The 18,752-nt window shown below is 43.5% G+C and overlaps 3 protein-coding genes across 6 annotated transcripts; all 3 read right to left on the bottom strand.

Moving 5' to 3' along the window:
• Positions 1-122: 122 nt before the first annotated feature.
• Positions 123-5,076, bottom strand: rlbp1b (retinaldehyde binding protein 1b). The gene is made up of 8 exons (XM_088299101.1): positions 5,018-5,076; positions 3,815-3,855; positions 3,088-3,216; positions 2,796-3,000; positions 1,947-2,125; positions 1,704-1,862; positions 1,039-1,149; positions 123-968 (listed from the first exon to the last, which is right to left on the bottom strand). Exons 2-8 carry the CDS (start codon positions 3,824-3,826, stop codon positions 840-842), a joined length of 924 nt encoding a protein of 307 aa, XP_088155227.1. The 5' UTR covers positions 3,827-3,855; positions 5,018-5,076; the 3' UTR covers positions 123-839.
• Positions 5,077-5,847: 771 nt separating this feature from the next.
• Positions 5,848-8,971, bottom strand: isg20 (interferon stimulated exonuclease gene). Its single transcript, XM_088299102.1, has 4 exons — positions 8,804-8,971; positions 7,614-8,173; positions 7,000-7,200; positions 5,848-6,924 (listed from the first exon to the last, which is right to left on the bottom strand). Exons 2-4 carry the CDS (start codon positions 8,139-8,141, stop codon positions 6,736-6,738), a joined length of 918 nt encoding a protein of 305 aa, XP_088155228.1. The 5' UTR covers positions 8,142-8,173; positions 8,804-8,971; the 3' UTR covers positions 5,848-6,735.
• A 919-nt stretch (positions 8,972-9,890) lies between these two features.
• On the bottom strand, positions 9,891-18,705 carry adpgk (ADP dependent glucokinase). Of its 4 annotated transcripts, none has more exons than XR_015844153.1 (9): positions 18,480-18,705; positions 16,895-17,118; positions 15,848-16,073; positions 15,701-15,763; positions 15,271-15,391; positions 14,641-14,837; positions 14,094-14,192; positions 12,592-13,796; positions 9,891-12,231 (listed from the first exon to the last, which is right to left on the bottom strand). XR_015844153.1 is itself a non-coding variant. In XM_088299483.1 (8 exons), exons 2-8 carry the CDS (start codon positions 17,110-17,112, stop codon positions 13,233-13,235), a joined length of 1,488 nt encoding a protein of 495 aa, XP_088155609.1. In that variant the 5' UTR covers positions 17,113-17,118; positions 18,480-18,705; the 3' UTR covers positions 9,891-13,232. The 4 variants fall into 4 exon arrangements, 2 of the variants coding, with proteins under 2 accessions (XP_088155609.1, XP_088155610.1); XR_015844154.1 differs by having other exon boundaries at positions 9,891-10,095; positions 13,038-13,796; XM_088299483.1 differs by having other exon boundaries at positions 9,891-13,796.
• Between the last annotated feature and the right edge of the window lie 47 nt (positions 18,706-18,752).

Genomic DNA, 18,752 nt, shown 5'->3' with positions numbered 1-18,752 from the left:
TTTGTTCGGTGTCTCGACGGTTTAACGTATGAGTGAATTGTTTATCTATACTGTGTGACGAGACTGACATTGACAGTTTGTCCGTTGTATGTAATCCAGAGAAGAAGAAAAAACACGACAAATTCACGTTTTATATACACTTTACTGTACAATAAATTGACAGCGTTGGTACAACAGGTAGCACAAAGAGTGACATTTCATAGTTGTAAACAGTGGAGAGCAGCAGGCACTAAGGGACAAGGACTTGCTGCTTCAAAATAAAATGTTTTGGAGGCTCACCGGGGGTCCCAACAAAGCCCAAGAACAAGTTTCAAGGAGACATGACAACACCTTCCCCATCTGCAACTGAGCAGGTAAAAGCCCACTTCCAACAAAAGAATCTTTTTTTTTCGGCCATGAACTTTAAAGGACTCAATGAAGCCTTCTGCAATGTTTGGAAATAAATATGACATGACACTGATTTGTCCGATGGACCCAAAATTTGGTGGATGTCTATAATGCACAAAAAAGTCTCAAAATTGCCAATGCCTAAAAGTGAACAGGAAAATGGCCATTTTGGTTCAAGGCGGCCATTTGGGGTAAATTTCATGAAAATGCGGCCTAGATAGTTAGAAAAAAAAAACGCAGTTTAGCCCCTGACACCAGTTTGTCCGACTCACACGAAATTGGGTGGACATGTCTATTATGACAGGATGCACAAACACATTTTGGACAGACATTTTGGTTTGAAGAAACCATTTTGTGGGTGATTTGTAGGCTTTGCTTGGACCTCCGCCCCCTAAAAAAACAACAAGATGACATCCTCTCGGCAGTCTGGAATGTAAACACGGTTTGTGCTTTTAGTCGAACAACATGGCTGCCGTGGCTTTGCCGTCGTATTTGGCCGCTTTCCCATCAAACTCGGTGGGGAGGATGTCGGCGTCAAACTCCTTGTAGTAGTTTTCCAGTTCATCTCCGTGCACAAACACCTAAGAGAAGAGAAGACACGTGGACCGTTGGTGGCTGGGGGGGCAAGCGTGGAGAGCATTTGAATGTTACCCTCTCCAGAAGCTTGCTCTTCATGAGGGGCTTGACCACGTTGTAGGTGGTGGTGAAATACCACGGCTGGTGGATGAAGTGCACGGCTTTGAAACGAGCTGGGAAGGAGTCCTGCACGGTCATGGGGAAGGGGGGCAAGGGGGACTTCATCAGTGCTGACCGCATACTGCAAGCATGGACGACTACTGTGTTGTTACGTCAGTGATGGGCGGTTCTCACAAAATCAAGAAATCGTGTTCATATTCTTCACATTGATGTCATATTATATCCCAGTGTTGTATTTTTAGGTGAGAGTTTTTATCCAATCGGAATTCAGCTAGTTCGTGTTGCCGGGCAGATTTCATAATTCAGTAACAGGCGAGGCCTTCAGATACAATCGTGCGGGCGTCTCCTCTGTCAAAGTCAATGAGCTTTCAGATTTGATAGGCAGTTGCGATAGCCAATCAGATCACGCGTTGGTGACAGTGAGCCTTCTCGCTGGCCTTACGCTGAAAGCGATGAACGCGTTTTGTGATTGGATAATCACTCGTGAGGGGGCAGCGCTATGCGGAATCAACACACCCGAAAGTTGTAACGGGCGACCGTTCAAAAATCTAATTTTCTTTTAGCCACAATAGCCAAAAAAATGGCAATCAATAAATAACCCAAGCGTGAAGGTATTCCACCTGCAACATGTCCACCATCTTCTTGAGCTCGGTGGGTTTGATGCCCGACGCCTGCTGCATGGTGAAGCCCTTAAAGTTCTCGATGATGCAGAAGCCGTTGATTTGAGTCTCCTCATTCTCCAGAAGCTTCTCCAGGATCACGCAGTAGGCCCGCAGGATCTGGGGGGAAAAAAAAATAAATAGCCGCTCTCGTCAGAGGAAGGCTCGAAGTGGACGGACTTAGAACGTACGCACGCCGGGTACCTCGTCGAAGGTGATCTCCTCGTAGTCCCAGTTCTCGATGTTGAAGAGCAGAACCACACGGCCGTACTTGTCGCGGCTCTGGAGGATTCCCGGGTAGCCTGCCTCGATGGTGCTGCGCACCGCTTCGGGCGTCAGGTTCTCAAACAACTCGGGGTACTCCTTCCTGAAGCGCACGTAACCTTGGAAAGGAAGTCCAGACGAGGACCTCAACGTAACCTCAAGAATTGGCGATGCCGCAACTCTAAATCATAGCATTTTTGTTGCAAAACAAACCTCCACTGTAGAGCTAATATTCGCTGCGCACAATAGGGCAACGAGAGCACCACTGCCAACTAGTGGAGTGAATGTGCAATTACACTTTATTGTAGCATCGCACGGAGGGCCCGCCCAGGGTGGCCCGGCCCACTATTTGACAAGCACTGGTTTGTTTAAGAAAAACTTTTTTTTTTTAATTATTTTTTTAACAAAAATATATTAGACTTGCTAAAGACTTAAAATCATTCATAAGGAAGGTTGAAGAGCGAATTTTCTGTTGACGTAAAAACGCACCGTAGCCTCATTGACGCGAAGAAAATTTTGTTGACAAAACAAGATTTATTTAACACTATTCTATTATTATTTGGTTAATTGAAGATTGTTTTATTTTTTTAGATTTAGATTTTTGCTTTTGAAGACTATATTGTGAAAACAAATGTGTACGTTAGTTCGGTTGACGACTCAAAATTTCAAAAGAAATACACATTTGCTGAATTGAAGCCGTTAACTCAATCTCGCGTGTTGGTTTTACAAAAAAGTATCCACAAAGTTTTTTGGAAGGACTCTTGAGAGTGTAAACGGATGTGAACGTACCCTTCATGAGCTCAAAGGATCTGGGAACGTCGTACTTCCTGGCCCGGATGAAGCGGACCAGCAAGCTGTCCGACTTCTCCCCAAAAGTATCCTGCACGCCCTTGGCCAGCTCGTCTCCCGCATCCGCCTTCTCCTTGATCATCCCTCGCAGCTCCTTGACGGCAGACGCGCGCTTCTCGTCCGTCTCGTTCAGCTCGTCTTTGGCCTGCGTGTTTGCGTGACAACGTGACCTTCTTTTGTTTCCGAACGTGAAGTCGGCCTCAACGACGGCAAGTCACGGAAATGTGTCTACCTTCTGCCGGGTGTGGTCCGGCAGGCTTGGGCTGGGTCCGAACACCGGCCCGTGGTCCTTGACGGTGAGGCGTTCCAGCTTAGCCCGGAGAGCCTGCTCCTCCTCGGACACCATGCGGTAAGTTCCACTCTGAGGATCGAGGATCAAGGAATGAAATGGAGATGTGTTGCTGGTGTTGGAGTGAAATATTGGAATGACGCAAATATATACTGGGCAACTTTTTTCTTTTTTTTTAAGAATGACTTGAAAAACAATAAATTGTCTATTTTTATTTTTTTGCTTTTTTTGTATTTGTTTAGAATTAAATTGAATTAAAAGAAATAAATTGGTCGGTTTCCTCCATCATTTTGGCAAATCCGCTTTCGATTCACACCGGGATGTAGTCTCGCGAGTTTTGATCAAGTCGCAATCGTTTAAAGGTGATTCTTTCTTTGAATTTTCTTGACACATTTTTCCATAAAAGCCCTTGCACGTCATGCAAGTCTTTCGCTATGCTTAGTTGAGCGATGTTTTTTTTTTTTTTAAGAAACCTAATCCACACGAGAGCAAGCGTTAATCAATATGGCCTCAGTGTTGCCGTAATCTGCATCACATGAGGGCCGTAAAACCCCACAAACGCCGCGTGATGCCGATTAATGGCTGCATCCTAACAATGAGATTATTTCCCCCCAAACCCCCCACCACAAGCGGCCATTTTGTTGCCAGGTTGCTGCATGGCTATACTCACAACAACAGCCATGTCCGCTGAGCGTCTTGTGTCGGTTCAGTCTGAAAGGCAAAAGTAACAAAATCAGGAGCAAGAAGTGACCAAGATTTGGAAGTATTCAGGTACAAATACTTTGTGAATATACTTACCGAGATTTTTTATTTATTATATTTTTTATTTATTTATTTTTACATTGTTCCGTGAAGGGAGGGTGGCAAATGTAACAAGCCTTTGTTTTTTGTTTTTTGGGGGGGGGGGTTGGCAAAGGAAGAAGTAGAAAGTACAGATTACTTTTGTTGACTTCTATTTAAATTACTAACAGAAGGGAAATTTTTTGGTGCATTATAAAAATATGCACTGAATATAAAGGACAGTAAAAGTTTATTTTTTAATTTTTGTAATCGAGTACATTTCCGAGTCTGTACTTGTATTAATGTACCTCGACTATTACCGGTATTTGTACTTTTGCCACTACTATTGTACTTAAATACTTCATTTGTATCAGTGCTCTTCCAGACCCCTTTTTTTTTTTTATTTAAATTATCCAACACCTTCGGTTAAATCAAATTTTTGAAGACATGTTTTGAATTGTATAGCTGAATTTTGGTTGCAAACTTTAAAACTCGATCATTGAATAGAATGAATCCAGCTTCATCCCACTGCGGCCCTGTTAATGATTTGGATGGATGATGCTAAATTTAGCTCTTGCATTTTTTTTTATCAGGCAGATTTAAGATCAACTCTTACATCAGCAGCACAGGTCAAACTCAGGCTAGAACAAAAGCTTGTAGGGTTATGATTGATTTTTTTGGCAATTAATCTTTTATTAAAAACAACTTTCTTTTTACCCTCTCGTTTGTTCTGCTTATCTTAAATTATGTTTTAAATTCAATGAGAAATTAACATGACCACAACAATCATTTCAAAACACTCAATTTAATTTGAAATGTAAAAACAGAACACGTTCAGAAAAAGGTTGCTCTTTACTGCCCTCTAGTTGAAGAGCTGGCATTGCGAGATGAGCTGCAATACATGATTTGATGTGAAATGGACTCATTTTCTCTTGAAAAGTAAACAAACATCATGCCACATTGATGGAAGCCAAAATCAACGCAAAAGAAAAATGCAACAATTGAACGTACGTAAACCAAAGCTATCTGAAGAAAAAAAATCCAAATCACACTACATGAATGCATGAAAAGTGCGGCGTGGGATGAGGCCTACCTGCTTTGCGGCGAATGAGAAGCGTCACACGTCCGTGTGTAGGACGGGGGCGGCGAGCTGTGACTTTTGAAGTGTAGGGATTAATGACGTCACCGCAGATTACAGCCCGACATGTTTCCCCCCCCTCGCTCTGCCCATTCAATCTCCATTGTGGTCGTGTGTGATGTAATGTTGGGGATACAGTGTTTGGGATTTGATTGCATTCCTCCAAGACTGTGAAAAGTGACCATTGTGACTGTGAGCTTCTGCAACGTGTTCTGGGCTGCTCAACGTTTCTTAAGGCAAGAACTCAATGTGGCTTTGAAATGTCTCCAGCTATTTTATATCAAGCGGGCGCACGACGAGATCATCTGGAGCCAGGTGTTGTTTTTTTCCATTGTAGGCACCAGGGTACTTTTGAGCGGCAGAGAGTTAGCGAAATGTAAAACGAAAATAAAGTCTGTCTTTTGATTGCGCCACATTTCCTTTAAAAAAAAAAAAAAGTCAGTGCTTTTCCCCCACCAAACGACATTTAAGTGTAATTGCACATGCACTCCAGTAGGTGGCAGTGGAGCTCTCCTTGCCCATTGTGCGCTGCAATTATTAACTCTACGGTGTAGGTTTGCTTTGCAACGAAAATGCTATTATTTATAGTTGCTGGGGGGGATAACAGAAAAAAATTGAGAAGCACTGACATGAAGACGCTTTTTGTTTGCACTAACATGAAATCAGACTAAAAATTCTGTTTGCTCAACGCCAGAATAACCATAATTTTGTTTTTTTTAAACAGTCTAGAAGTTATTTTTGCTTTGGAACTACCTGGACTCTGTCACCCATGTACTCTTCCTCCCTCCCACCGCTCACAGCACCGCACACGTTTCCCCCTGACGGATGGCGAGAAGTAATCTGCTAAATCTGCTAAAGAAAGAAAGCGATTTGAGGAGCAAAGTTATGCGGATTGGCGCAACAATGCGGCCTCTGTGCTTTGGCTCAATCATCTTGCATCAGGGCCTCAGCTTGACCAAGTGGCCACAAAATTAGGTACAGCACCACAATCCCACCACATTCTTATGAAGGGAAAGTGGATATATAAAAGTCGACAGTTTTTGTGATGTAAAAATTTTTTTTTTTTAAATGAGGCCAGAAAAATTCAGCTCAATCCTTTTGCACCATGTGAATGAAAAACTTTACGATTCAATAAGCGCGCATATCCTCTAATGCAGAATGTGGGTGCGTTCACAATCAGTCACCTTCAAATTCTTGTTCATCGATTAACCCCAAATAAAGTTCAGAAGCTCTACTAGGGTTTTGCTAATATTTCGTGGTGGCATCGTACATTCCGAATCTCTTTACCGTTTTTGGATCCACAGTAGAAATACGGTAGCGGGCCCGAAATAATCGAAAGAGCTGTCAATCAGTCAGTGTGAATCAACAATAAAAATTGGAAGATAATTTTTTTTTTAATTATTATTCGCAACTTTTAATTGAAACATCACAAGAGCAGCAGCACAGTAAGTCAAACGCAACCAGGAAGATAATGACAACTTTAGGATGACACTAACGCTCCCGAGCTTTTCACAGAGGTACTTCCAGGTGTTAGAAAGAAGGCAAAAATCATTCCAGCCTCTTTTCTTAGTCACATGACATTTTCAATAATCGTGTGCAATCGACGTTTCTGCCACGTGGAAGTACGGCACGTTTGACGTCACGGTGACAGGAAAGAGGAACTCAAGAATAAATTAGGAAGCGTTTGCCTCTGAGTTGTCGTCGTCTCCAATAGGCCAGTACTCGTCCTGCATGTATCGCGCTGCCGAGTGGTGTTCCATCAGCGGGGTTTGCAGCTCGCACTCCCACTCGCACGCCACCAGCTTGTAGAGGTCCAGCGCGGCTTGGGCATCCTCCACCGAGCAGTGGCCCCTCCTCCCCACCTGGCGCGTTGGAATACGCACTCGTTCGTGACGCTCAAAGAGAAGCTCAGTCCATAATCGGAACCGCACGCTTACCTGGATGCGTCTGTTGAGGAGCTTGTCGGCCAGGATCTTCAGAGAGACGCGCCGCCGGCGGGGAAAGCCAGCGGCGTGTCGTAGGAGGTGCGTGGCCCCCGTGTCACGGACCAAGTGACGCGGATAGCGGATGCGCAGCGCGCGGAAGTCATTGCAGAGTGAGTGTCCCACCACCACCTTGTCTTCAAGAACGGCCAAAATCTACACGGGATGAGCGAAGAGCAGAGGTTATTTCATTTCATCAGAATCAGCCCAGGATCAGTTAGGAAATGATCTATTGCATGATCATTTTAATTTGACATCCACCCTTCCCACACAAAAAAAAGGGATGTAGTTGCGGTTCACTTGAACATATTTCCTTAGCACTCGGGTTGGTAATAAAATGCAACTTTTGTCGAATAAAACTCTTACACTAACTTCACTTTAGTTCCTTGGCACCAATATGCCACTAGGTGGCAGCAAAGGTTTCTACAAAAACGAACCCCCTCAATTCAGTACCTTAACATAGTTCCTTGGGACCGAGTTGGCACCAAAGCACTACTTTTGTCTAAAATGAGTCTCCTCAACTCAAACTAACTTAGAAATTTTGATTGAGTAGATGTCTGCCAACTCACCTCCTTCCTGGCCTGGGCGAAGGGCGTGGCGTCTTGTAAGTGTTGTGGCCGGATACCGCTCCAGCGTGTCCTGTAGTCAGTGACAGGATCGCACGGCCGGATGTACTTGTCGTAGAGAATGTTGCCATGGTAATCCAGGATGCTGCAGCGGCCCAGCTCACTGCAGCGCCCGTGGGGTCCCGTGCCCACCATTTCACAGTCCAATGCCACCAGAAAGTTGACAGCGACGGAAGAGCTCGGGCACGGCGAACTCCTGCCGCTGGTCGGGGGGCTTCCCTCTGAGAAGCCACTGTCCACCTCCCAGGTGTCCCTCAGGGTCGAATCTTTGTTTCGAACATCTGCACTGCTGTTGGACTTCTTGGCGAGTTCATCACTGTGGCTGTCAGTCCTTTCCCGCTTCGCCTGCTGCCTGCGTTTCTTGCTCGCACACTCCATGGCACGAAACAACATGGCCTTTTTGCACAATAATCGGTAATTGCTCAAAAGCCCTCGTGACGAGGCCTTAGTCCTTTGACGGGTCCCTGCCATCAACTGTTGACCAAAGTATCAGCGCTGTCATGCTGTGCAATGAGAAAAATTTATTCAGCAGCAGCAGTTGTGAAATGCGCTCTACAAATCAAGTTGTATTAAAGAGGTCTGGTCATATTTAATATTTGTATATATATATATATATATATATATATATTCCAACGTTTGAAGCTTTCCCATTCGACTTAACAAGTAATTAAGTAATAAAGCAAGAATTTACACAATTTAAATTTGTCTCTTCATCTTGGCTAAAACAACCAGATTTCATACATATCCACAATTCCTACCCCAAAGAATGTTTTTATTTACGGTGGTTTAACAGCATTATATTAAAACAAAAACTACGTCTTTGTGACTTGTTCTGTTGATTTAAATACGTGACGTCACGCAGTCCATAAGTATGCTCAAGATAGCCAAGAATCCTGTTTCGTATTTTGAGCGTCATTTCATACTGTCGTTCATACATACATATAAACATGTATTAAGGTAGCACGGCTTGATTTTGATTTTATCCGTACATTCTAAACTGACGAGATAATCTTAATGTGGCGTCCGGCCACCTGCTTTTAAAGATAGCCAGGGAACACGAGTCACTCCAGACATTTATACACGTTTTGTCATAAAAAAAACAATTATAACACCACAGCCACCTCGTTACTTACAGTTAGACGATGCCAAAAAAGAACGACGCAGGTAAATAATAATGTTATTAAATAAGATTAGTTTGGTTACAAGTAACCTGTGCTGCTGCCGCACGTGGTCAGAAAGGATCGATCCTGACTGCGTTTGCGCGAGGTTGCACGCGATTGGTTTGTTGACTTCCTCGTCGTTGCTAAACAGGAAGTGCTCACAACTAAAGTTTGGCGCGCCATCTATCGGTCTGGAGTAGACACTTCAGCGGCGGAAGTATTCATTTGTCGTAAAAAATATATTCGAATACATCGGCAATTTTAAATGTAATCTTATTGACAGAGAGCAGGCATTTTCTTCTTGCACGAGCGTTACATCTCCTAGACTTTAGACAGTATGTGGCAAAAACATATAAAGTTCCAAACTAACTGATATTAATATCACTTATTTTATTTTAGGTCGAATTTATTCATTTCAACCCTGATCAAAATTTAAATGGTGTTCAGGATTTTGAAACCCTTTTAAACGTCAGGTTAATTTTCATCCCTAAAACATTATTTAAAAGAAATAAGTCATATTCTGCATAATAAATAGTAGAGGCGGGGCTTGGTGTTTATTTGCATGAACACTTTTTCTTTTTTTTATTGCTTACCCATTGCATAACTGCTAAAAATTTAAGAATTTAATGAAACAGCTGACAATTAGTCATGTGGAACACTAACAATGTTAAAGATCACTATTTGTCTTCGGAATGACATGCTGGCCTTAAATAATGGATTTATATGGTTTTATACGGGCAGAGCGATTATAATCTGTCCAAAAAGAATTTGGCCCTACATACAATACATCCACAAAATAGCAGTCAAATCACTTCGTTGCTAATCTTGGACATATCTAAGACTCTAACCCCCTTATTTATAATAGGTGGGAAAACTAATAAAAAAAATCAGTAATTCAAACAACAAAACTGACATTTAAAGGGTGAAAATAAAGCCGCATTATTTGGTAGTTTTGAGTCTGAAGTTATTTATGGGGAGGAGAAAAAGTGGAAACAAACATCGATTTAACCACGCTTTGTGTGAAAGTGTCCACAGCCACCCCAAACATTCAAACAACAAATGCTTGTGTATATAACCATTTATTTGATATTTGCATGATATATTTTTGTTTAGTATGGCCCTAAGAAAACTAAAATGGTCCCTGACAGAACAGGTTACCCACCTCGATTTAAGAATAGAAAAAAAAAAAAGCCTTCTACATGGGAATATTGTTTCTTCACATCCTTATGAAGTCGTCTCATCCAACGATTTCTTTCCATCATAGGCTAGCACAAAAAAAAACAAACAAAAAAAAAAACATGACATACATGACATGTTAAGAACACGGGAGACAACCAACTGACTAGATTGTACGTGCTAATGAAGCGGCGGAGTTACATTCACCTTTGTGGCCTGCCTGCCTTTCTACTAGTGCAAAGAGTCCCATGTGAACAACTAAAATTGCAGTGTCGGCTTTGCATTAAGACGTCAAAAGTTCAGTGCTTTCACCGGCCAGTTGAGGTAATTTGAGCACAAAAATTAAGTAAAACATTTTGCTCCTTTTCTTCAGTCAAACAAAAAAAAAAAAAACCAGCGGAACTTCCAAAGTCAAAACAGTTTGAACTTGAACAAAAATATGCCTCACAAAGTCTAGCACATTTCAAAGTATCAAGATGAACTCCTTGTTTCTATTTTTCTTTGGATGTTTTTAGAGTTTGTGTTTACACGAAAAAAATAACGCACCAGAACCACAAATGGACCTTACTGCTTCAAATGGACCTTACTTTAAATATCACAAGGTGACAGTGCACAGTTAACTTCTCTTTATATTTTAATGTTGCTTAAAACAGTTGGACTTTTGATGACTTCCGCTGAAGAGGAAAAAAAAAAAAAAGCTTTCACTCTGAATACTCAAAGATACCAAGTACTGATACCGCGAGTACTTATGATATATAAAATTTTGGACACGGATAGTTCACTGATGTGTCAAAGTGCCACTCCATAGCGCCAACTACTTACTGCCTAGGAGGACATGATGTCAGATTTTATTTTTTTTTTAACTTTGAGTATTGGTGGCTGGTATCAGCAGCCTCCGCGACAACACGATACCTTAAAATAAATTCTGATAGCTGGTATCGGCACTTGCCCATCCCGAGTTTTGAAACAAAACCAACCGGGAAGGCAACCTGGAACAGATTATGTTCCACTTTGGACGGTCATAGAAATATTTGTTTGTAATTTGCATCTTCAATGCAGAAGCAACTGTTTGGGGTCGGGGTTAAAAAAAAAAACAAAAACAAAAAAAAACTCCAGGACCTATTTTCTCTCCAAAAAATTCATGTCATTTTTTGGACATAAAATGCAACAAACTAAGAAAAACATGACAGACATTCTACAAGCAAAAATGTTAAGTCACGTTCCATTTAAATGTGAAGGCCATGTCCACACATACCTTCATTATGATCCTATTTCCAAATATGTACAGTGCATCCACATATAAACACATTTTCAGGTTGTTGTGCACATGACAAAACACCAGATGGCGCTATGGCCTGCCTGGAAATGTTTGGCCAATCGGAAGCATTTGCATTAAATCCAAGCAAGATTGGCTAATTCTAATTCTATAGATCCTGTCCTCAGAGGTCAAGCCTATCCCATCTGATTCTGGGCGAGAGACTGGGTACACCCTGGATTGGTCGCCAGTCAATCGCAGGGCACACAAAGACAACAATTTACACCTATAGATGACATGCTTTTTTTTGGAATGTGGAAGTTGGAGTACTTGGAGGAAACCCAAAAGCAACATGGAGAGAAGGTGGGAACTCATTTCAAATCATTGTCAGTGCCACTACAAAAATCAAGAAAATACGATTAAATGTTGTCCACCAATTAGGGACATGGGAGGTCACCTCACGGTTGACGTAATTACGACGGGTATCGGAGGATTTACTGTACGGTGGAGAAGACGAATAAAGTGGGACGAGAAGGTGAAGTTGTCAGACTCATTTGAAGCAGAACAACTCTGGCAGAGTCCAGTTAATCTCATCCGATAAAGGTTTCTAGCCGGTGGTGGGTGACTTACTGCTTCATGTACTTTCAGTTCTATTTGCTCCCCTTGCCAGGACACATTTCATACATGCACACAAAAAAACAAAATAATACATGGGTGTGTGAGTGTGTGGACATAGCCTTTGTGACTTTTGCCGTTTGGCTCTGAAATGTGAATGTCTGTGACTTATCACAAGGTACACCTATGGTTGCAAAATTTCAAGAAAAGTTGGAAACTTTCCATGGGAATAAAGGGCAATGAACCACAAATTGACAATATACTGTATTTAAAAAAGTTAATTATGTTAGCCTCAATTTTCGATTAATTTCCATTAACCCCTATTGGAAGGTTTCCAATTTGGAATACAGGGAACCTCGGTTCTCGACCATAATCCGTTCCAGAACCCTTTTCGAAAAGCGATTTGTTCGAACACCGAATTAAATGCAATAGTTGTACGCACTACTTTTCTTTTTTCGCTAGTAGCAGCTTTGTTGCTTGCACTGACCTTCTTTGGAGGCATGATTAGGGGCTAAAACACTTGGCAGCACGTAGCACGTCCGCACGCGACAACAATTGGTCAATTGGCCGCTCAGCATCCCACCCTCGCGTGCGCACTCACGCGTCATACCGGCGTTCGAACTGCAAAGCAAGAATTTCTCTTTTTTTTTGTTCGAACTCCGATTTGTTCGACCTCAGAGTCGTTCGAGAACCGAGGTTCCACTGTACAATGAACCCCTGCGATTTGCGACACCGGAAAATTTATGTGCAACTGATGCCCCTCTAAAATAATGAAAAAAAAACGCTTCTATTTCCCTCATGGTTGTCACAAGATGGTGGGAAAGCAAAACCAATGTCTAAATGAACAAGCTTGTCAACTGACCTCAAGATACTTCCTTGACATAAAGATGCCACTAGAAGGTAAAAGCAATGCGGTTATTGCTGACGGTACTTTTTGCATTAAGTTTGGGCTCGATTCCCGGCAGGGGCCCCGATACTCAGACACCAAGTAAGCTATTTAAAAAAAATAAAAAATAAAATAAAAAGAAACATTAGGGTGTGCATCAGGAGCCAAACACCTAAATCCTCACACAACACAAATTGACAAAGGCTGATGCGCAAATATGCAGGACTTGACTGTATTTCCATAATTCCTCATCTTAACTTCTGATGGCCACTTACCGGATATTTCCCCATTCTTTTGCAACCCGAGGCACACCATACTTGAAGATATTGGAGCCCTTCAAATTAAAGATGACAGGATGCCGACGCCTTCCCCATGCATAGAATCCAACCACGGTCGATAGCGGAGGCAGGTGACGTGTCCATAGGCAGGATCTTCAGTGTCGAGCGGAAGACGCAGCAGCACCTGTGCGCTCACAAGCCCTGCTGGTTCTTGAACTCCGAGTAAACGAGTCCCTCTGCCGAGATGGCATCGCCCAACCCGACCGTCCGAAGCGGCTGCTTGCACACCAGCACCGGCGTCATGTGGAAAGAGACGTTTCCCCGGCGCCACGCCGTCACGGGAGCCGCCGGGTCGAGGGTGAGCGCCACCCGCGGCTCAGAGTCCGAACTGTGAAACTGGAGCGGCGCCTTCAGCTCCACCTTGGCGGCGTCGACGGTGCGGGTGCCGCACGCCTGGCTGCTGGCCACGCGCGCCCCCGCCATCACCGCCGCCGCTTGGTTGGCCCAGTAGCCGTCCACCGTGGCCAGCACGTGGTAGGCCAGCGTGTGGAAGTGGATGCGGGTCAGGTCGGCCTCCGACGAGGGGTCGCTGCGGCCGTGGTGCTGCAGGATCCACAGGAGGATGTCGCTGACCTGGCCCACGTCGGGGACGCCCTTCCACGCGGCCAGGTGAGCGTGGGGTCCGCCGCCCGCCTGCGAGAGGAACAGCAGCTCCTGCTCGTTCAGCCCGATGGAACTTACGATGGGCATGACCTGCTAACAGGAAGACACAAAGACGGCACGGAACACAGTCGGTCAACACAATCTTGTACTCATTCAATGCCAGTGGTTTCGTTCGATAAAATCAGATAATTCAACATTTAGAAATACTTTTGATTGATCCGTTTCATGAAATACAAGCAGAGTTCTTTTAAACGCGTTCATGAATTAACTTCCTTTTTGCGCTTCAAAAACATCTCGTGAGATGCATCTGCAACTGCCTGGACACTCAATAAAACTTTTATGACAGAACGGCTTATTTCCATTGTTTTCGGCGTCGTTTCCAACCTGTACCTCCTGCATGATGCTGTTCATGTAGTCCCTGTCCGTCATGCTCGCCAGCTCCAAGTGGATGGGGATATCCTTACGAATATCCGATATGGCTGCCACCGCCTGCCAAGAGGGGACACAGTCATTTTTTTTTTTTTTTTAACCTGTTCAATGTAGCATGTTGACTCTGAAGGTGGAGGTGTACCTGCACCACCAAAAATTCAGGTTAATGTAAACAAAACGGGTCCAATGCTAGTTACACCTGCAACATTTTAATGTGAGCTAATTCACGAGCTGTATCAAACAAGTATTTATTCAGCAACATTGGTGTAAAAAAATAAAATAAAACCGATGCAATGATGCAAATCTAAAGTAAAGAACGTACAGACTTTTCAACTTTCAATTATAGACAATACCACTATTGCTAACTGGGCAAGAGAATGCAAGTACTAAATGGTCCGAAAAAGACAGATGCCTTAGAGAGGAAAAAAAAAAAAAAAAGATCGACTGAAGTACAGAAACAAATGATTTGCACCAGGTGACTTTGTCACTTGTGGTGTACAATACGCACCTCTTTGAGCCGCTCCTCCCACAGCTGCCGGCCCTGGCCCTCCATCATGTGCAGCCCGGACAGGACCACCAAGTCGGGCTGAAACTCCTCTAGGCTGGCCACGAATGTCTCCAGTGAACTCATCTCCCCGTTGGACAAGTCGTGCGAGAAGATGAAGCGGTTGGCTTGAGGCGCCTGCGTTGAACCCCACTGCTCGCCTGGTGACCGAAATGATGTCATAGCGTGAAAAGAAAAAGGCCTCGTAACCAGTCCAGAGTGTACCCCGCCTCTTTCCCAAAGCCACATCGAATAGGCTTCAGCTCACCGGCAAACCGAGCGTAAGCCATTTTATTCTTGTAACATGACATGACATTTCATTATAAGCGGGTGTGCACACTTGTGCAACTACATTATTTTTTACTTTTTACTTCCCTTGTAGCAAGATTTTTTTTTCACCTGTAGGTCCATTCATGTGAGGAAAAAAGTTTAAAGTGATTCATCTTGGTCTCCTTTTTAATGCATCACCAAAAGCCTGTCCTTCAAACCGTGGTGTGTCAACTTTTTGTACCCACTGCACTGCGCTTACAAACAAACAAACCAAGACTATGATAGCAGCTTTCCGGAGGAATTTGTCCAACAAGTGTATGTTACCTGCTTTGTATTCAAGGATGAGGTGGTACTCATCGGTTTCCTGCAGGGAGCCTGGTGGAACAACAATTTGCTCATCGAGCATCTCATGCAGTTTAGGTCCCACTGGGCCACATAACAAAACCTGCAGTGTTTAAAAAAAAAAGGGGGGACATTTCATCAAGATCCAGTTTGAGAGTCTATATTCTACAAGTCACATAATTTCGCTATTTCCAGTTAGTCTTGGTCGCTAAAGCCCAAAACGAAAGATTGCACACAATTGACGCTCACTGAAAAGTACGTGCGGGGTTTCAATGCGTTTTCTGTGATAATATAGAAAAACACATCTGCAAATACGTGATTCCGCTTGTGCCAAACCACAAGTATGCGTGGGCCCATTGTACAAAGGTCTTACTCCTGGAGTTGGAGCCCCCAATTGTTTCTTCCTGCTTACCATGAGCTCAGGATATGTGGCGAGCTTTTGACCGATGAGGGCGGCGTTCCCTCCGACATACAACTGTAGGACAGAAAGGGTTCACGTTTCAGGTGTGAGTGACGCGCCAAGGAGTAGAGCGCCGAAGGACCGTCCGCCGGGCATCACCTTGGCGCCGGGATACTCGGCAGCGGCCCGTGCGATCCTCCCAAAGACCTCCTTGTTGCTGAAGAAGCGCTCGGCGGCCGCCCCGCGCTCCATGTAATGGACGAACGCCTCCCTCAGGTCCTCTTTGGAGTGCAGAACCTCGTGATCCAGGCCGCTCCCGGGGTCCATGGCCAGTGCCTGCAGCAGACCCACCCCCGACACCACCACATCCACGCAGGCATTCACCCTGAATCGGGGATAGGAAACATTCAATCAATGGTGTCCAAACTGCGACTCGGGAGCCATTTGGTGCCCGTCATCTGTTTTTAGTGGCTGTCGGTGGACTTAGTTCAACTCACTCCACAACACACAACTATTTGACAAATTCATAACAATTCTTCAAAAAAAAAGGCGTTATTTCCACTCCCAGTTTAAATTCACAGTCAAACCAGCCATAAAAAATTACATTTTAAGAATTGAATTAAAACTAATATGACTGGCTTAGTAAGACTGGTTCCATGGATTGTATGTCAATGTTTGAATTATACCAAGGAATAGCACAATGTCCACTGATTTGTAGCAAAAAAGAAATGTGGCAAAAACAATTATTTCATCACATTAAATTTCACTACGTCATTACAGTTTGTTTTATAACACACAAAAATATAATTGAGTGCTATTTTCTTCGCTGGAACAGCTTCATGCCATTTCCACTCATTTCAATGAGGAAAGGTAATTTGAACTTAGATTTAAAAAAAAAAAAAAAAAAACTCAAAAACATTTCATTAGATATCCCGCAAACAAAAGAAATTCTTAAGTGCAACAAATCAGCAAAACCCCATCCATCAACAAATCCTGATGTTTCAGCTAAATCTGAGCCCCACGTTTCCAGTTCTCAAAGAGAACACTTTGGGGAAAACGAGTATGCAGCAACAAGCGCTGGTGCTCAGGACACATTCCTCATTTTAAGAAGCGTTTACGTCAAGCCGCAACATGCCTGAGTGGTCAGAGGACCCCCTGGCTGGTGAGCCCGCCGTTCATCATCCAGTAAGCGGAGGTCAAACCTACCCGACAGCCACTCTGCTCCACTGCCGCGTGGGCAATGTGATCAGCGAGTCCCAGGTGTCGGAAATAACCTGCTCCAAGCGCCTCTGGCTCTGCGGAGACGACTCAAGGCCGTCTGGGCTGATGTACTGGAGGAGCTGCTCGGGCAGCTCGGGGCAGCCATGGTAGAGGTACCCGACCGCCAGGGCCAGCAGGGCCGCCACCGACGCCTTTCTCCACATGATGACCTGACAATAAATAAACCAAGTAAATTCTCTTCCGGAGAAACAATTCATTCATCCATCCATTTTGGAGAATGAAACAAACAACCATAAAACTTTAAATAGCAATCTGTGCTATTTAGCACTCATTTTTTACAGAGGATAAAGAATACGTGTGTGTCGGTAAGGTTTCTGTTGTCCGTCTACATGTGTTCACATACGTGTCATTTGTGTTCAAATAGATACACAGCAGCTTTACTTTTCTATTTTCATATTGTTTGTTACCATTAGGATAACCAGAGTTTCATAAAGCAACGCTATGTGATTGTTTTAAATAGGTAACGGGTTTAACTGTTTTGATTAGTTTGGCAACAAAATGTTATTAAATCAATTAATAAATTTAAAAAAAAAAATGTCTGATAAAAATTGTATTTTGCATTCAAGTTACAGAACTTTTTTTTCTTGATTACTGTTTATACAGTCACCCAATTATTGTTATTTATTTGGTATGATTTAGTGATTTAAAAAATAACTAAGCAACAATTAAGCAATTAGCACACAAGATAGATTGATGTCGGACTCACCAACCTTTTTAAACTGATTCAGTTAGTGGTTCGGTCATTGTTTTCTCAAAGTTAAAGCAGATGTTTGCAAATGCCTTGTTTTGATTAAACACAAAAAGATAATCAGTCTGCTTTCAGGATGGACTACAGAAATCAGAGAATAATTATTGTTGAGAGCCAGAAATCAGAATTTGGACAATTTCAAATTTATGGCTCTAAAAACTGGAAAAGATTGCTCATTTATTAAAATAGCTGTCTATTAATAAGATAATCGATTAGCAATTAATCGATTGATTTTGACACCTCTACTGCTGCCTGTTTTTGTGAGTTGACTTCACTGCTGCCAACAAGTGCTTGGATCTAAAAAAAAAAAGCCCGCAAATCACAGCAAAAATTTGTCCAACAGCTCCTATCATAAAAAAAATTCACGCGTCAGGTCACTCGTATCTCAGGGCACCATTGACTTCGCCCGTGGAGGTTTTTGAACTCCCCAGTTTTCCCACAACATTTTTGTTGTTTGGATTACAAATTACGCGACTTTTGGGTTGTTGGATTTAACAAACTTTGCGACTTGAACTAAGTCACTCGGGCACTTTTAGCGTGATGCTTCTGCTAATGCTAGCTAGCATACTGCTTTCTCTTTTGGAGTGAAGTTCGACCGAAACTAGCGTGACACCAGCAAGAAGCGTTAAAGCCGCCGAGTGGCGCGACTAATCTCATTACGAGACAGATTTCCCATTTATATTCCTCCACGACGAGTTTCAATCACTCAAACCGCGGGAACTAAAAGGCTTAATGGCTGACAGGAGCCGTGGTCGAACCTACCAGTGGTCCTTCAAACGTGTCGCCGAGGAACGTACTGTCGTTTCACGGAGAACTGCATCAAGGGCGATAAACTCGCTCGACGGTGCCCGTGGAGTGGGAGGCGAAGGTCGGCGTCATTGAACGAACGCGAGGCGGTGGAGAAGGCAAGCGGCAGTAGGGAGCAAGAGGTGACCGCCGACCGCCAGCGTCAGCGTCAGCGTCAGCTTCAGCCAGCAGCAAAACGAGTTCCGCCTTTCCGGCTGACGCATGCGCAAACGCTGCAGGCAAAACATA

Source organism: Idiotropiscis lumnitzeri, chromosome 6 (genome assembly GCF_059441095.1).
Source record: "Idiotropiscis lumnitzeri isolate Australia: NSW breed Sydney's pygmy pipehorse chromosome 6, RoL_Ilum_1.0, whole genome shotgun sequence".
NCBI classification, from domain to species: domain Eukaryota; kingdom Metazoa; phylum Chordata; class Actinopteri; order Syngnathiformes; family Syngnathidae; genus Idiotropiscis; species Idiotropiscis lumnitzeri.
The sequence above is the reverse complement of the archived record's forward strand: the minus strand, read 5'-3'. Positions and strand labels throughout refer to the sequence as shown.